Below are 17,421 nucleotides of genomic sequence, written 5' to 3'. Positions count from 1 at the left end.
AAAAGAGGCTTCTGTGCAGTGAATCACATACTCACAAAAAAACAGAAATCGCTTGGACATTGTTACCCATGTGGACTTAAGGCTTTTGCTATCACAATTTGAACCAGATATTTCAACTCTTGCTAAAAACCATCAAGCTCAAAGAGCACATTGATATCGAAGCTGCTGTACCGTGCACAGGTACTATGTGAGCTAGGTTTAAAGACAAATAAAAATTTAAAGCAGTATCATTTTTCTGATGTTAGCATATGGTAGACATGCGTTAACACATTAGGCCATAAAGTATATTGTGCCTAAGAGGAGCATTGGCAAGTATGAAGGTGTTGTAGGGGGCACTGGGATAAAAAAAGGTTGAGAAATGCTGAAATAGATGAAATAGGAACTTCTGCAAGGTCAGCTGGACCTTGGCACTAAATCTCCAGAATGATTCAAACCATCTGTGTGCTCAGGTTAAAATTCCACTGCACTACTTCAGAGTCTGTAGTGCAGGTTAGCTCTGTGGTGTCAGATAGGCAATGCTTCCTGAATTCCAGACACGACCTTCTGAGCTGGGAGTGACTCCATGCAAGAAGCCCACAAAAGCTATGTGCAGCTACAACAAGCTTATGTTGGAAAGGTCCTTCTGCTACTAAACCCTCAGGGGTTGGGTCCTGTGCAACAGCTTCTCAAAGACTTAATGGGTAAACTAGTGACCCTGTCAGCAACTGTTCATACGTTGTTTGATCTGCTAAATGTAGGACATTTTATTAATTAAAATATCTCACTTTGAATGAACCTTATTGACTCTAGAGGTCTCCCATCCACTGCCACTAACCTCATAATTCCTGTTGCCTGAACTGCACATTTCTATCTCCTACCCAAGATACACAAACCTAATGGTCCCAATAGGCTCACCGGTTCTGGCTGCTCCTGGCCCACTGAACTTGTGTCCGCATAAGCCGACTCCATTTTGTTCCCCCTTGATTCAGCCCCTTCCTACCCACATCAGTAACACTTTACATGTTCTTCATCACTTTAATAACTTTCAATTCTGGCCCAGATCCCTTTATTTTCACTTTAGACACCCAGCCCTTATATACTTCCATCCCCCAGTAGAAAGACCTTCAAGCTTTCTGCTACTTTTTGACAACAGACATAACTAGTTCCCCACTACCCACCTCTATTTGGCAGAACTGGTTCTGATCCTCAACAATTTCTCTTTCTGCTCCTCCCATTTTCTCCAAACCAAAGGTATAGTTATGGGCACTAGCTATTCCTGCCTTTTGTTGACTATGTGAAACAGTCCATGCTCCAAGCCAACGTTGGTAATGCTCTTCAACTCCTGCTGTTTCCTGCACCCATGTTGAGCTTATTAGTTTCATCAACTTTGCCTCCAACTTCCACCCTACCCTCATATTTACCCGGTCTATCCTTGACACTTTGCTCCCCTTTCTTGGTCTCTGAGACCCCGTCTCTAGGATTTTTTTTTACAAACCCAGACTCACAGTTATCTTAACTATATCCCTTCCCATTTTGTCACTTATGAAAATGCTATTCCCTTCTCTCAGTTCCTCCAAATCTGCCACATCTGTCTCAGGATGGGGCTTTAGATTTTAGAACATCAGAGATGTTCTCTTTTTTCCAAAGAATGGGGCTTTCCTTCCATCACCATTGATGCTGCCCTCACCCCATCCTTCTGCCATCATACAGGAATAATGTTCCTCTTGATCTTACCTACCACCCCATGAGCCTCTATATCCAGCACTTCATTCCCTGTAACTTCCTCCATTTACAATGGATTCCTATCACTCAGCACATCTTTCCCTCCTCCCCCTCTTTGCTTTCCAAAGGGATCATTCTCTATGTGACTCCTTTGTCCACTCATCCCTCCCCACTGACCTCCCTCCAGGCACTTATCCCTCCAAACAGGACGAGTGCCACTACTGCCCCAACATCTCCGCCATCACCACCATTTAGGGCCCCAAATAGCCCCTCCAGGTGAGGCGACACTTCACCTCCGAGTTTGTTTGGGACACCTATCATAACCTGCGCTCCCAGTGAAGCCTCCTCTACATCAGTGACACCCAATATACAGACTGGGGGACTTCATCGAACGGCTTCACTCTGTCCACCACAAAAGGCAGGTAGTTCCAGTGGCTGCACATTTCAATTCAATTTTCCATTCCTTATTCTGACATGCCTGTGCATGGCCTCCTCTACTGCGAATAAGAGGCCAATCTTAGGTTAGAAGAGCAACACCTTGTACTCCTTCTGGGTAGCTTCCAACATGATCACATAAACATCAGCTTCTGGGTATTATTGCCGTCTCTCTTCTTTTTCCCATTTTCTATTCTGGTTACCCTCACAGTCCACTTCTCCACACCTGCCCATCACCTCTCTCTGGTTCCGCTCGCCCTCTCTTTCTTCCATGGTCCACTGTTCTCTACTAGATTCCTTCTTCCTCAGCCCTTTATCGCTTTGGCCTAGCTTCTCATTTCATCACCAATCCCCCGTCCATCTACCTCCCCCTTCACCAGGCCTCACCCATCATCTGTTGAATTTGTACTTCTGCCCCTACCTCCACACTCTGGCTTTTGCCCCCTGCGTGTCCAGGCCTGATGAAGGGTCTTGGCCTCCAATGTCAGCTGTTTATCCCGGATTCTTAGACGCTGCTTGACTTGCTGAGTTCCTCCAGCATTTTCCCTCTGTTGATCACTTAAAATGATTCTAATCTGAGCCCCACAAAGCTGCCCTGCAAACACCAGTCACAGAGGAAAGCTTACACATTGGATATCTTTTCATCAAACTGGTTCTTAAAACAGTTTCTTTTCCACCGGAACCTGAAGTAAACATTTGCAGTGGGGTAAGGAAACACATTGGGGTTTTTTTAGACAGAAACCCAGAAACTGTAGCAGTTTTTAAGCCAGAGCTCGGTCTGCAAGTTGAGGCAGCTTGAATACAACAATAAGCACTCACAAATGAATTACATATTTGATAAACAGCACCAACCACTCACCAGGAATAAAGTTTCATAGTTTTCAATTATCTTCTGAACAACATTGATAATGGCAGCACTCTCTTCAGCCCGAGCTGAACTTTGCACACTGAATTCCTTGTCAGAACTCTTCTGTTTATGAAGCAGGTTAGGCCCAAAGATGGTGGCAAGATTAAGTGAAGTCATTTTGTTCCCAGTGATCTAGAAAGTAACAAAGCCAGAAAGAACATAAAACAGTTGAGCAGAAGGACAATCCATCAGTGCACAACATTGTGCTGAACTAATTTAAAATGCCCAACTAAACCATCTGCGCCTGCCTACACAACATCCATATCCTTCCATTTCCTGAACATTATTTTCCCTAAGAGCCTCTCGAACACCCCTATTGTACTTGTCTCCATGCCAATCACTGGCAGCGCTCCAGCCACTTTGTGCCCTTGTCCCACATATTTCCTCTGAACTTATCCCCCCTCCCACCTTAAATGTAGCCCTCTGGGGTATACACAGATGAGATATTTCGAAGTTGAGTAAAGTCATACTGACTCTGTACTCTGTCTATGCCTCTCATTCTAAGACCATAAGACATAGGAGCAGAATTAGGTTATTTGGCCCATCCAATCTGCTCCACCGTTCATTCATGCTTGATTTATTATCCCTCTTAACCCCATTTTCCTGCTTTCTCCCCATAACCTTTGACGCCCTGACTAATTGAGAACCTATTAATCTTCGCTTTAAATATACCCAATGATTTGGGTGTCCACGGACACCTGCAGCAGTGAATTCCAAAAAATCACCACCCTCTTGTAAAGAAACTCTTCCTCATCTCTGTCCTAAGGAGAAACCCTTCTACTCTTAGGCTGTGGGCTCTGGTCCTAGACTCTCTACTATTGTAAATGTAGCATGCCATATGCCTTTAACATCCTATCAACCTGTCTAGCCACTTTCAGAGAACTATGGACTTGGACCCCAAGGAGTCATCTGCCAGAAACAGCTATACTGCAGAGAGGTGAGAATGTGTGAAGTCTACCACTGCCAGCACAACTTCCATTAAATCCCTGATACTTAACATATTTTGAAAGGAAATTCAATTCACTTTTTTTGATAGTATTGTTGCATTGTTGATAAGCAGCTTGTAGAACAAATTGTTACTAAGTCTGACATATTTTACTTGTCAAATGTATTTGCAAAACTGAATTTATTTAACAGTTACAAGGAAAAACCTGCAATCTGATATCATGCAAAGAGGGTATTGCCACTTCCCTTGGAAAACTCAAACTTTCCAGCAGCAATATTGGACGTCACACATTTATGTAATTTCCTTCACTAGCCACTTTTAGAATAGAATTGAAAGATGATAATCTGATTGTATATCTTCGTCATTTGAAACACTGATATGGAATTTTGGTTCAGAGATCTGCTGGAGATGCACTTTCCAGACTGGGTGGTGGATTCATTTGGGGCGAATGTGGATGATGTTGACACCATGTTACAAGAATGTCTTATTGACCTGCAGAGTGATATAACGGCTCGAGCACAATTCAAGCGCAGCAAGCAAAATTTCTGGGTAACTAATAATATTCAAAATAAGTTTCCACAGCTCTGGGAGAGAGCAAATTTGTTTTTAATCGGACTTCCCACCTCTTATCTAGGTGAATTTGATTTTAGCTGAGCTCATCACCTGCTATCAAAACCTCATAACTGTCTTGACGTTGTGAAAGAGGTGATCTTCGATTATCTTCAACCAAGTTGCAATCAGATATTTAAAAACTTGTTGGTTTGCTTCAGTAAGTACCCGAATTAACAATATTAAGCACTTTTTCCTTGCTGATTGGGAGTATATTACATATTATAAATAATATCCCATTCAGAGATTTGAAATAGTTCTATTTTTCATATGCACCTGTAACATTATATTTAACATATAGCAATACCTATATCCTGTTAAAGCATAAATATGGGTTGTACATTAGAATAATTAGTACAGTTGACCAAAACAAACTTAAGCAACTAATGGAGACTCTAGAAGGTGGGGCCACAGAGTTAAATGAAATTCACAACTGGGTCACAAGCTGAAAAGGGTTGAGAACCACTGTATTTACTAGTGGATGAGCTGGCAGCCCCAGATCGAACACCGTCTACCTGGCAGAAGTGAGGCTGGTACTTAAGCTACACTTACCCAACAGATAAGTATTTTTTGTTTCCTGTATGAACAAGGGTGGGAACTAGAGAGAGGATGTGAAAACAGTGGCACGGAAAACCATTCTAATGGGGAGCAGAAAAAAAGAATGCAGTAATCAGAAGAAAATTATAATTAGAATACAGCCGTTGGTCTCTGCAGCAAACACTGAGTCCTAGAGGCTGTACTGCCTGCTTGGTGTTTGGATTAACAACATCTCACCAGGGCCGGAGCAGAACTTGGAGTGGGAGAGGGTGGATTCTGTTGTCATGATTCCCTATTGATCAAGGGAAGACTGGGAAGTGGTGTTCTGTTGAGGGATCATGAGGGATCTGGAGCAAAAATGAAAAACAGGGTGATTACCTCTTAATGGTCACCTGAGCCATGTACAAACTAGCAAAGGATAAACATGATTAGAGAGGTAAATGCATGGCTCAAAGTGTGGTGTAGGTGAAATAGGTTCCAATCCGTGGCATACTGGCATCAGTACCTCTCTCTTACCAATTCTCTCTTCTACTCCACGAGAAGATACAAGAGCTTGAAAGCTCAAAAAACTAAGCCCATGAACAGGTCCTTCCCCACTGCTTTCAGACTTCATTGACTGTAACTTCAGCATTTCCTTTTGCCCCACTTCCATTTGCATTACTACACTTTGCTCTTTTCCATTGTCCTGCCCTTGTCGTGATACTTATTTATGAATTTATTATTACTGATGTATACCACTTACTCTGTGAGTTTCACACAAGCAATGGACAAAGCAACCTGGTGTATACGACAATGAAGTAATCTGAATCAGCAGAGAGAACTGCTCCCATTGGGATGAGCTTCACTTGAATTGTGCAGGGGACAGTCCCTCGGCAAACAGCATAGGTAGGGTTGTAGGCAGAATTTTAAACTGATTAAGGGATGGGAGGACCCCAAAAACAGGATGTTTCATAAGTCAAGAAGAAATGAGAGCAGCAGCATAAGAAAATGAGAAGAAAATTGACAAGCAAAGTGTAATGAGCATGAACAGAAAAATCCAGTTAGTAAAATTTTTTTTAAATAATGAAGGTTTAACTGTATGTGAATGAATTTACAATAACATAGCAACACAGTGAGTATGACCTAATAACTATTACAGAGATGTGGTTGCAGGGTGACCAGGGCGGCTCGATATTTGCAGGTTCCAGATTATGATACTGCTCTGCCTCCCTTATCTTTAGGCCTGTTCTCCTACTTGAAATATACTGTACATTTCTGGCGGCCTGTTATAGTAATTTCTCGTCTGTGGTTAAAAGGTATAAACTTTAAACTACTTAGAATTTGGGAGTCCTACCAAGATTTTGGTTAAGCATGTTATCACAGTAATAGGGACAACAAATCTGGACCATTTCTTGGCTTCCAAACGCATGGAATTAATGAGTCTGCCGTCATAATTTAATGCAACAACTGCACTGTTAGCTAATAAAATAATTGCTTAAAGTCTTACAATTTCAGAAGTTTGGATAAATCTTAAATGCCCTTTCATTTTAAACGAGTACAGCTTTTCAACTGGAGTGGATCTCATCGGACATTCTCCAGCTGCAGGAAGGGATAGAAAAGGTGGGGAAGTAGAGGCATGGGGGAGTTAAGTGAGTATTTGCTAGGTCAGTTTAGTGACAGCACCAATGCCATACTTAGATCTCATCATGCCCTATGAAATCGCAGCGCCATTATAGTGAGACTGTCCTTACCTCATGTCCATCTTTGTCCAAGGTGTCTTCAGCGTGATTTGCTACCATGGCAAGGAACTCCACAAGTCTGTGGAGGGTGTCACAATTGCACGGAGGGAGGAGGTAAATGAGCAGCTGCAAGACACTGAGCTGTTCATCGTGATCCAATACTACAGGAGGGGTAAAAGTAAAGACAGTTCCAACATCAAAATCAATACAAGTTGAATGAAGCAATAAAAGAACAGCAATTCTATAAAGTGATGACATATGAAGTAGAAAGAATAAAAAAATTACACCATGCACAATATTATAAATTCACTTTGTGAAGTATGAGATTTGGTGAGTTATTAGACCATTGTAAAGTACGCTGGGAGCAGGGAGTGGTGGGGGGTTGGGGGATGGGGGGCATTTGGAAGTTCTGTTCCACTTCTGAAACTCTGTTTCATTCACCTTAATACTACCAACTTTGGAAGTGGAGGAGAAATTCCAGCAGTTACTAAATAGATTTCCCTTTCCAGGCAAAGAATTTATGGGGCAAAACCCGAAAGCGTCAAGTCAAACTTTGATTTATAAACTCACTCAGCAAACATGTCACCCTTGGCAACAAATACAACATAGGGAATAGGAAGAAAAGGCCTTTCAGCCCCTTGAACCTTGCTCGGCTGTTCATTACACCATAGGTAGTCTCATGTTACCTCAACACTTAGCTGCTTGTTCTCTGTACCCTCGACTTCACTAGAGTCCAAAAATCTAACTTGAATATATTCAATGAGGTGACTTAGCTTCCAGAACTCTCTGGGGCAGAGTATTCCAAAGATACACAATCTTCAGAGAAGTTGCTCCTCCTCACTTCTATCTTTGATAGGCTACTCTTCATTATGTGTCTAACTCTAGATTGGCCCATGAGATGAAACACACTCTCAGCGTTTATCCATCATGTCCTTTCAGAATCATACATTTCTGTAAGATCACATCACATTCTTCCAATCAAATTCCAATCGATATAGGTCCAGTCTGTTCAAGCTTTCTTTATGAGACCACCTCTTCATCCCAGATATCAACCTGCAAATCTTTGCAGAACTGTCTTTAAGACGACAATACTCACCTGTGTCCCACCAAGTTGTAAAAAGACTTCTCTGCTTTTATACTGCATTCCTTTTCAACAAATGCCATTCCAATAATTTGACTAACCAGCATACTAACATCAAGCTTTGTGGAAACCTAGATCCCAGTGTAGAGTGGTATTCCATACTTGTCCGTTTAAACAACATCTGATTTCCTATTCTTCCCCGCAAAGTAGATTACCTGACATTTCCACATATTATCCTTCATCTGACAACTTTTTGCCCCATTACTAGATCTATCTTTAGCCCACTGTACTCTGTATCCTCCTCACAGCTTTCTCTCCCATTTATCCTTGTTTTATCAACAAATCCAGCTAGCGAACATTCAGAGTCTTCATCCATAATGACTTAATTTTTATTTATTTAGAAATACAGCGCAGAACAGGCCCTTTGATCTGCCCCAATAAGTAACCCAGTGATTTAACGTGAGCCTAATCACAGAACTATTTACAATGATCAATTACTAACTGTTCTATCTTTGGACAGTGGGAGGCAACTGACGCATCCGAAGGAAACTCATGCACATGGGAAGGAACTTACAAACTTGCTTACATAGGACGCTGGAATTGAACTCCGAACTCCAATGCCCTAAGCTGTAATAGCATCGCAATAACTACTACACTACTGCCTCTTGTTACTGGATACTGGAATAGATTCCAGCATTTTCCCAATGGCTTATCTCAGGCCAGCCAGCCCCTCAGCCTGAAACGTCGACTGCACCTCTTCCTACAGATGCTGCTTGGCCTGCTGCGTTCACCAGCAACTTTGATGTGTGTTGCCTGAGCCTTTATTTTTCCCGCTTTTTAGTTTCCCTCCTTCCCAATTGTCAGCAACTTTCCTAGATTCTAAGCAATTTTAGAATTTCACAATCAACACATCCACTATCCCTGTATCATTTTTAGACAGTGGTATGCAAGCCATCGGGTGCAGAAAACTGTTCAGTCTATAGTCCCCTTAAGTTTACCAGAAAGTCTCTCCAGTGATTTTGGCTCCTTGCCTTCTTCCTTCAAAAATTATTTTTTTTACCATTATCACTAGCATCTTCTACCAAGAAGAAATAAGCAAGCTACTTGCTCAATATCTGTACCACTTCCTTTCTTTCTATGACTAATCCCTTATTCCCATTCTCTAACTAACCAATATTAACTTTACCTATTCTCTTTTTATGTACACAGAAACTCTGATTGTCAGCTTTCATTTTTCTCCCCTCTTCTTCTATTCCCCACTCTGGCCTCCCACCCTCCTCTCACCTGCCCCTGGTGCCCTTCCTCCTTTGCTTTCCCCTCAAGTCTACTCTCCTCTCCTATCAGATTGCTTCTTCTCCAGCCCTTTACCTTTCCTACCCACCTGGCTTCATCTATCACCTTCTAGCTAACCTCCCACCCCTCTCCCCATCTTTTCATTCTGGTGTCTTCCTTCTTCTTTCTAGTCCTCAAGAAGGATCTAGGCCTAAAACATCAACTGCTCATTTGCAGGGAAGCTGTCTGACCTGCAGAGTTCCTCCAGCATTTTCTGTATGTTGCTTTGGATTTCCAGCACCTGCAGAATTTCTTGTGTTTTTCAATTTTCTTGCTGGTTTCTTCCTCTTTATCATTTGGTCATACTTTATTGTTTTTTAAACCTTTTTGTTGCTTTCTAAGCTTTTCCCAATTTTCTAGTCTGCCCTGATCTTCGTAAAAATTGTTTGCTTCACATTCAGTTGGATACCATGGATGGTTCCTTTTACTTGTACGGTTTTTTTAAGAGGAATTTGTGCTGATGATCTACAATCTTTTAATCTGTTTTCCCAGTTTACTTTAGCCATCACTGCCTTTGCACCTTGATAATTCCCTTCATTTAAGCACAACTTCATACCCATATTTTTGACTCCCAAACAGTATGTGAAATTCTATTATGTTACGATTATTCATTTTTTTTAAATACTATATTTTCAAAATTTTCAAAAAACTGTAAAATCAACAAGAACTTATAAGCTCAGACATGTGTGAAAATAAAATGAGCAAAAATAAAGAAAAAAAGGACATAACATTAGAGAGATGCCTGTTGTTAGAGTGCTCAAAAGTGCTAAACATTAAGTCTCGAATGAGGGCCGTGAAAGATAAGCTGGGGGGAAATTGTTCATCTGCCCCCGGCCTTGTCTGGGTAGGCAAGAAATGGATCCCAGATAGCCGAAAAATTTATATTGAATTGGTTCTCAAGAACCTGAGTCTCTCCATCTGTACAACTGATATCATGTTATGATTATTCTTGCCCAGAGAATCCTTCACTATCAATCATTATTTCATTCCACTTTACTACACATGTCTAAATAGCCTGGTTCGTGGCTGGTTCTGCAAAGCATTTTTGAAGAAACTTTCTGTAAACATTATGAACTGATGCATAAGGTTGCATTTGCCAATACTATTTATCCAACTCATGCAAAGATTAAAGTGCTTCATCACAAGAATATTACCTATAATGTGTACTGTAGTGTGCCAATATTAGAGGGTCTATGGACTGCTGCCACTAGTAACTAATTGGTCTAAGCTCATTTCTCATCACTGTAACAAATGTTAACTGCTATCGCACTTTATTTCCCTTTCTGTTTATTCTTTGAAATGTCAAACACTGAAAATTTTCAATTTCTAGTTTTAATTCAATTGTTTAATTTTTCATGATCTTGTCACATTCACTAAATGACAGTCACAGTTCCTCTCCACCTAAGTGCAGAAACCTTAATATTAAAAGGTCTTTCACAGCCTAATACATTTTTCTTCATTACTGATAGCTCCACTAATACCCATTGTTTCTCCTTCATTTTAGTTTGCTTTATCCTTTCTTCTATCCCTGCTTCCTCCTCCTTACATATTCATCTCCAAGCCTCTCCCTCTTCTTCCTCAATCCTTTCTCTGCTTTCAATTTATTTTCCGACTTCCCAGTTATCAGTACCTCTTTTCCTACATTACCAATTTATAATACCCTACCATTGTTTAATTTTGACCTTCTCTATTTCCCTTTGTTTTTCTCCCTTCCTGCTTAGTTTATCTCTTTGAGCTCTACTCTCTTCTGATTATTCTCTGTGCTTTGCCTCTGCTTTTTCCTTTCCATCTTCACATGGTTCTGAAGAAAATATATAAAAGCAAGATGCTGGAATTGTCTGAAGGACCACAGCTTGCCAAAACAGATATAAATTTAAAGCTTATGGGGGGGGGGGGGGGACGGACACTGAAACATAGGTGGAGTGAAATGAACAAGAAATAGAAGCTGATTTTCTAATTTCCCACTTGGAAAGCAAACACAACACTGAACAAATTCACAGGTGATTATCAGTCTGCTGTGATCTAAAGATAAACTTGGAATGGAATGCAACCAGATTCCAGGTGGTTGTCAAACAAAGCAGCTAGAATAATTCAGGCCAATCAGGTGATGCCAATTCTGTGGGCATGAGCTGCTGCAGTGCTTGTCTTTGCCCCCAAGCTCCACACAACGAACCCTGTTGTTGAGGATCAGACCACATCTAAGACCGGAGATCCTATACTCCATTATCTCCACAAATTTTGTGACCTACTCCACACTTCCCTCTGCCTGTAGAAAATCTAACCTGTGTCGAACAGTGACATGCAAGGAGGACGGTCCCTCACCAATTGAAGAAAACTAGGACCTCATCACTCCCATATTAAAATGTGATTTAGAAGAATGAAAGGTGAAATTCATGTCACACACAATTCCTTGAATATTTGTTATAGTCAATGCAGCTTCCCTAGTGCATCTAAAATTAGAATTAGTTGCCTTAGGATTGGGGGATACTATTTCATGACTGGTAGCAGACATTGAAGGCTGGAATGAGAAGAATTTTTTTTACTCAAATAATTGTGGATCTTTGGAATCTCGTTCCATGACTAGGCATGGATGTTTGGGAATTGAGTACATTCAAATCTGAGATCCCTAGACTTTTTAGGCAAAAAGGCCATTGTTGTTTGGGCAGAAAACAGGGAGTCGAGGCAGAAGACGAGGCACAACCCTTTCAAAGCAGGACAGGCTTCAGAAGATGGCCTACAATGATGTGTCAGCAACAGCAATATCATGTTTATTCCTGACAGAATGAAGTTTTGTATGGATTATATTATTAGATGTGCTGAGCAGAATTTAAAAAAATATTTACTTATTGATACAGAGCAGAGTAGGCCTCTCTGGGCCTTCAAGCCATGCAGCCCCAACAACACCATAACCCTGATTAACCCTAACCCAGTCATGGGACAATTGGCAATGACCAATTAACCTATCCAGTACCTCTTTAGACTGTGAGTGGAAACTGGAGCACCTGGGGAGGACGTACAAAGACTCCTTACAGAATGGTGCCAGAATTGAACCCCGACCTCCGCAATGGATTAAGACTCATAAAGAAAAGATAATCTTCTTACGAAGTGCGCTGATGAACGGTGTGTAGAGCTCTCTAGTAAGCAAAGGGTCTGGTATATCCCTCAAAAATTCCTTCAGCAAGGCCCCAACATCATGAACGCTGTGCTCCTCATCAAGCAAAACATCTACTCCTCGGTCAAACTCCTCTCGTAACTGTAAGATAAAGGTACATTTAGACACATACATAAAAACATGAAACAGATTACCAAACAGTAAATGTTATATTCATTTTAAACAAGCTCCAATAATCTGTAATAAACTACACAATGGGTTTTCAAAAACAACCTGCATATACCTGTCACTGTCTAAGTAGATGCTGTGAAAAGAGTCTCACAAGAGGATGACTACAAATGTTAATATACAGTGTCTTGCTTCAACTCCTGATGGCACAGCATCTGCAGTACTATGTGCAGGTCTGGTCTCCCTTCTCTGCTTACTTCAGTACATTGGAAGCAATGCAGTGGGAATCCACCAGAACAGCACCCCAAATGATGGGCTGTTGCATTAGGCAGCCTGGGCCTGCACTCTAGATTTTAGAAGAACGAGAGTTTATCTAATTGAAACAGAATGATTTAACAGAATTTGACAGGGTAAATACAGGAATGATGTTTCTCTTGGCTGGGATGTCCAGAACCAGAGATTAGTCTCAAAGTAAGAGGTCAGCCATTCAAGACTCAGATGAAAAGATATACCTTCACCAACATGATAATGAATCTGTGGAAGCTCAGTCATAAAGAGAATGAAACATTTTTTTTAAGGTATTATGCCAAAAAGGGATATGTGGTTGATGCAGAAAAATGGCACTAAGGTAAAATATCAGCTGTGTTTTTGTGATGGGTCTCAGCTTGAAACATCATTTGTTTTAATTTCTCTGCATAGATACTGCCTGACTTGCCGAGCTCCTCCAGCACTTTTTGTCTGTCCCTCTTCCTTCTCAGTTCTGAAGAAGGGTCTTGGCCCGAACCATCGACCATTTATTCATTTCTGTCATCGTATTGAATGATGGCACAAGTGTGTGAGGGGCTGAAAGGCCTACACAAGCCACTATGCCTTATATGCAAAGTGTCTCTTTTATGTAAGGTACCAACAGAAGAACCGATCAGACTAACCCTGGCACTGCTTCAAAGAGGAATTCCTTAAATAAGCGACCCAAACCTTGGTCAGAGATGGAGATACAAGAAACGTGTTCAAAGAGATGTGAATGGCATGGGACTGTGAAGAGTTTGGGTGTGTGACCATCTACACACAGGGTGTTTCAGTGCCCTGCAGCACTGCAGGCCCGACAAGTGCATGCATGCAGGCCTTGCTTTGTTTGTCAAACTGTGCAAATTTGCATGATAAGCAGTGGAGTGAGAGAGTAAACTGCAGTTGTTACGTGCATGATTTACTCAGATGTTAGATTGCTCTGCACATAACTGAATTATGTGTTTAAAAATACAGACTGAAATGGCAGTAATAAAGGAATTTCAACATCAGTTTGCAGAACTGCAGAAATTTGACTGGCCACTTCCTGGTGTGGTATGCATTTGTGCATCAGACATTGTCACCTTTACGTCAGATGTAAGGAAAATTGGATTAATTTTTCCTGGAAAGTGTTGCCTAATCACCCCTGGGTTAACTAGGACAACACGGCACAGTGTTAGACTGGGATAGTATTATACTTAACCCACAGATATACCTTCAGTTCCCTCCTCATTCACACTTACCAGTACAAGTCAACTCCCACAACCAACCAGCCCAACAATCTTCTGATCTCTCCCCACTCTCTATTTAGTCCAAAATCTGTTCAATCCCCACCCACCAATTTTCTCCATTCACCCACTGAATGACCCAGATCCAGAGGCAGTATAATTATATGTATATCGGCTACTAGTTTCACAGAATGATAAAGTACAGCTGATTCCAGAATGCCTGAATTGTTCCTGCAGAACATACGTGGAAAGCAACAGTAACCTTGTGAGATCTTGCAAAGCATCAATTAAAAATAACCATTCCGAAAAGGACACACGATTGTGCACAGGGGAACGCAACAGATCTCTTCCATCAACCTTGCACTTTAAGCTCTTGAGCTTTATAAGACTTGCGACAAAACAGATTTGTGATGACCTACAAATGTGGTTTTAATATCAATAAAAGGTAGGAAAGCAACTTGTAGCTGACTTAATGCAAAAAACTGTGCCCAAGTATGCACCTGATGGCAAATCAGAGGTCCACCTTCACCTCTTCCAATCCAATCTTTTTCATTCAGTGCTTGCAATGTGGCCCCCTCTGCATTAGTGAAATGAGTGGGACTAGGCGACCATTTTGTGAAGGACCTGTGCTATGTCCACAATGGGCATCTTGGAGCTGAGAACTGCATGTCAGTTTCACTTTCCTTTCTCCTCTCCTCTCCCACATCAACATCTCTGTCCTCAGCTTTCTCCTCTGCTACAGAGATGCTAAACTCAGATTGGAAGAACAACATTTAATATTCCACTTGGGTAGCTTACTACCAAACTGAATGAACTTTGAATTTTCCAACTTCAGGAAATCACTAATCAGTTTCTATCCCACCCTCTTTCCCATGGCCCCTCACCCAGCCCCTGCACTGCAATATACTAACAATCTTCCTCTTCCCTCTTAACCCCAATGACTCAGGGTTAAAGGCCTCAGACTGCAACATCAACATACACGTTTTACATCTATAGATGTTGTTTGACCTTCTGAGCTCTTAAAATGTTCTGCATTTTTGTTGGGAGACATGACTATTTGCTTCTTCACCACAGTATTGTTTTCTTTAGTCAGATTTGGAGTCCTGCTCGGCTGCTACCTCAGTGCTCTCTCTTCATTATTCACAACATATTACCAACCCACATGAAGGTGTTGGGCCACAGAAATCCTAATTAACAAGCTTCGGTATTAGAAAATAATACAGAAAGTAAATATTCCCATTCATGTTTCAACATGTTGGTCCATGGCCTCCTCTTATTTCAAGGCCAGCTTCAGGGTGGAGGAGCAACTCCTTGTATTCTGTCTAGGTAGTCTCCAACCTGATGGCATAAATATCAATTTCTCCTTCCAGTAAATAAATTCCCCCCCCACCCCACCCCTATTCCACACTCTGACCTTTTACCTCTTCTCACCTGCCTATTACTTTCTCCCGGGTCCCCTCCTCCTTCCCTTTCTATATGGTCCACTCTCTTCTCCTATCAGATTCCTTCTTCTCCAGCCCTTCACCTTTCCCACCCACCTGGCATCACCTATCACCTTCCAGCTGGCTTCCTTTCCCTCCCCCCAACCTTTTTATTCTGGCATCTTCCCCCTTGCTTCTCAGTCTGGAAGAAGGGTCTCGTCCTGAAACGTCGACTACCTATTCATTTCCATAGATGCTGTCTGACCTACTGAGTTCCTCCAGCATTAAGGCAATAAATCCAACCAATACTCACAACACGCTGGAGGAACTCAGCAGATTGGGCAGCATCCATGGAAACAATGAGTCGACGTTTCAGGCCGGAACCCTTCATCAGGACTGTAGAGGGAAGGGGCGGAGGCCCTCTAAAGAAGGTGGGGGGGAGGGTGGGAAGGAGAAGGCTGGTAGGTTCCAGGTGAAAAACCAGAACAGGGAAAGATAAAGGGTGGGGGAGGGGATAGGCAGAAAAGGTGAAGAAGGAATAGGGGAAAACGCAATGGGTAGTAGAAGGAGGCGGAGCCATGAGGGAGGTGATAGGCAGCTGGGGGAGGGGCAGAGTGACATAGGGATAGGGGAAGGGAGGGGGAGGAAATTACCGGAAGTTGGAGAATTCAATGTTCATACCAAGGGGCTGGAGACTACCTAGATGGTATTTGAGGTGTTGCTCCTCCAACCTGAGTTTAGCCTCATCACGGCGAGCACATTGGAGCGTTTGATGCCCAGAGTCATTGGAAGTAATTCACACAATGTGTAGCTCAGGTGGTTGATGGTTGTGTTGAGTTGTTCTCTGCTCTTGGTAATTTACTTGCAAACGTTTTGTCACCATACGAGGAGACATCATCAGTGTATAATCAGCAGCACACTGATGTTGTTTCTTCACATGCTGATGAGATGTTTGCGCTTAAATTGCCAAGATCGGAGAACAACTCAACCCATCCATCAACCACCCGAGCCACGCATCTTCCGAATTATTTCCATCATCTAATAGTATTTCTAAGACTTGTGAGCTGTTGATCTATACTAGGTCAAAGAAGTAGAGATTAAGAGGCGATTTGAAAGAGAAGAGCCAGGTACAGAGACAGAACGGTTTTGATGGGTGTGCTCCATTTGGTGTTAAGGCAGCTGAATTCACGACAGGTGAAGGGATTCAGATTGGGGAAGAAATGCTGGAAGTGGAGATCTTACGGACATGGCCGGGGGAGATAAGAATTGCAGACAACGATCAGAATCATTGGGTCATTAAATAGGGTTGAGAAATATTTAAAATCCTGGTGGTCATATACAGTATACTGTCTGTGAGAGAGAACTGAATACCTCCAACAGGACCCCACCACTAAGGCCACCTTCAACAGGACCCCACCACTAAGCACATCTTTCCCTCTCCACCCCTCTCCGCTTTCCGCAGCGATTGGTCCCTCCGCGACTCCCTGGTCCACACGTCCCTCCCCACAGATCTCCCACCTGGCACTTATCCCTGTAAGTGCAAGTGCTACACCTGTGTCCCTACACCTCCTCTCTTGCCGCCATTCAAGGCCCCAAACAGTCCTTCCAAGTGAGGCAACACTTCACTTGTGAGTCTGTTGGGGTCATCTATTGCATCCGGTGCTCCCGGTGTGGCCTCCTCTACATCGGTGAAACCCGACGCAGACTGGGGGACTGCTTCGTCGAGCACCTCCGCTCCGTCCGCCACAACAGACAGGATCTCCCAGTAGCCACCCACTTCAACTCTGCTTCCCATTCCCATTCAGATATGTCCATACATGGCCTCCTCTACTGCCGTGATGAGGCTAAACTCAGGTTGGAGAAGCAACACCTCATATATCGTCAAGGTAGTCTCCAGCCCCTTGGTATGAACATAGAATTCTCCAACTTCCGGGAATTCCCTC

The 17,421-nt window shown here is 42.4% G+C and overlaps 1 protein-coding gene across 6 annotated transcripts in view; it reads right to left on the bottom strand.

Moving 5' to 3' along the window:
* The window catches only part of LOC140199142 (rho GTPase-activating protein 6), a 565,740-nt gene that overhangs the window by 36,352 nt on the left and 511,967 nt on the right, over window positions 1-17,421 (bottom strand). For all 6 annotated transcript variants that reach the window (XM_072260734.1, XM_072260739.1, XM_072260737.1 and 3 more), the window contains exons 7-9: window positions 12,369-12,519; window positions 6,866-7,014; window positions 2,996-3,175 (exon numbers count right to left, since the gene is read on the bottom strand). In XM_072260734.1, the coding sequence (XP_072116835.1) occupies window positions 2,996-3,175; window positions 6,866-7,014; window positions 12,369-12,519 (480 nt within the window). The remainder of the gene's footprint in view (window positions 1-2,995; window positions 3,176-6,865; window positions 7,015-12,368; window positions 12,520-17,421) is intronic.

The sequence above is a fragment of the Mobula birostris genome, chromosome 6 (assembly GCF_030028105.1).
Source record: "Mobula birostris isolate sMobBir1 chromosome 6, sMobBir1.hap1, whole genome shotgun sequence".
In the NCBI taxonomy this organism is placed as follows: Eukaryota; Metazoa; Chordata; class Chondrichthyes; order Myliobatiformes; family Myliobatidae; genus Mobula; species Mobula birostris.
Note: the sequence above shows the minus strand (reverse complement) of the source record. Positions and strands in the feature narration are given on the sequence as shown.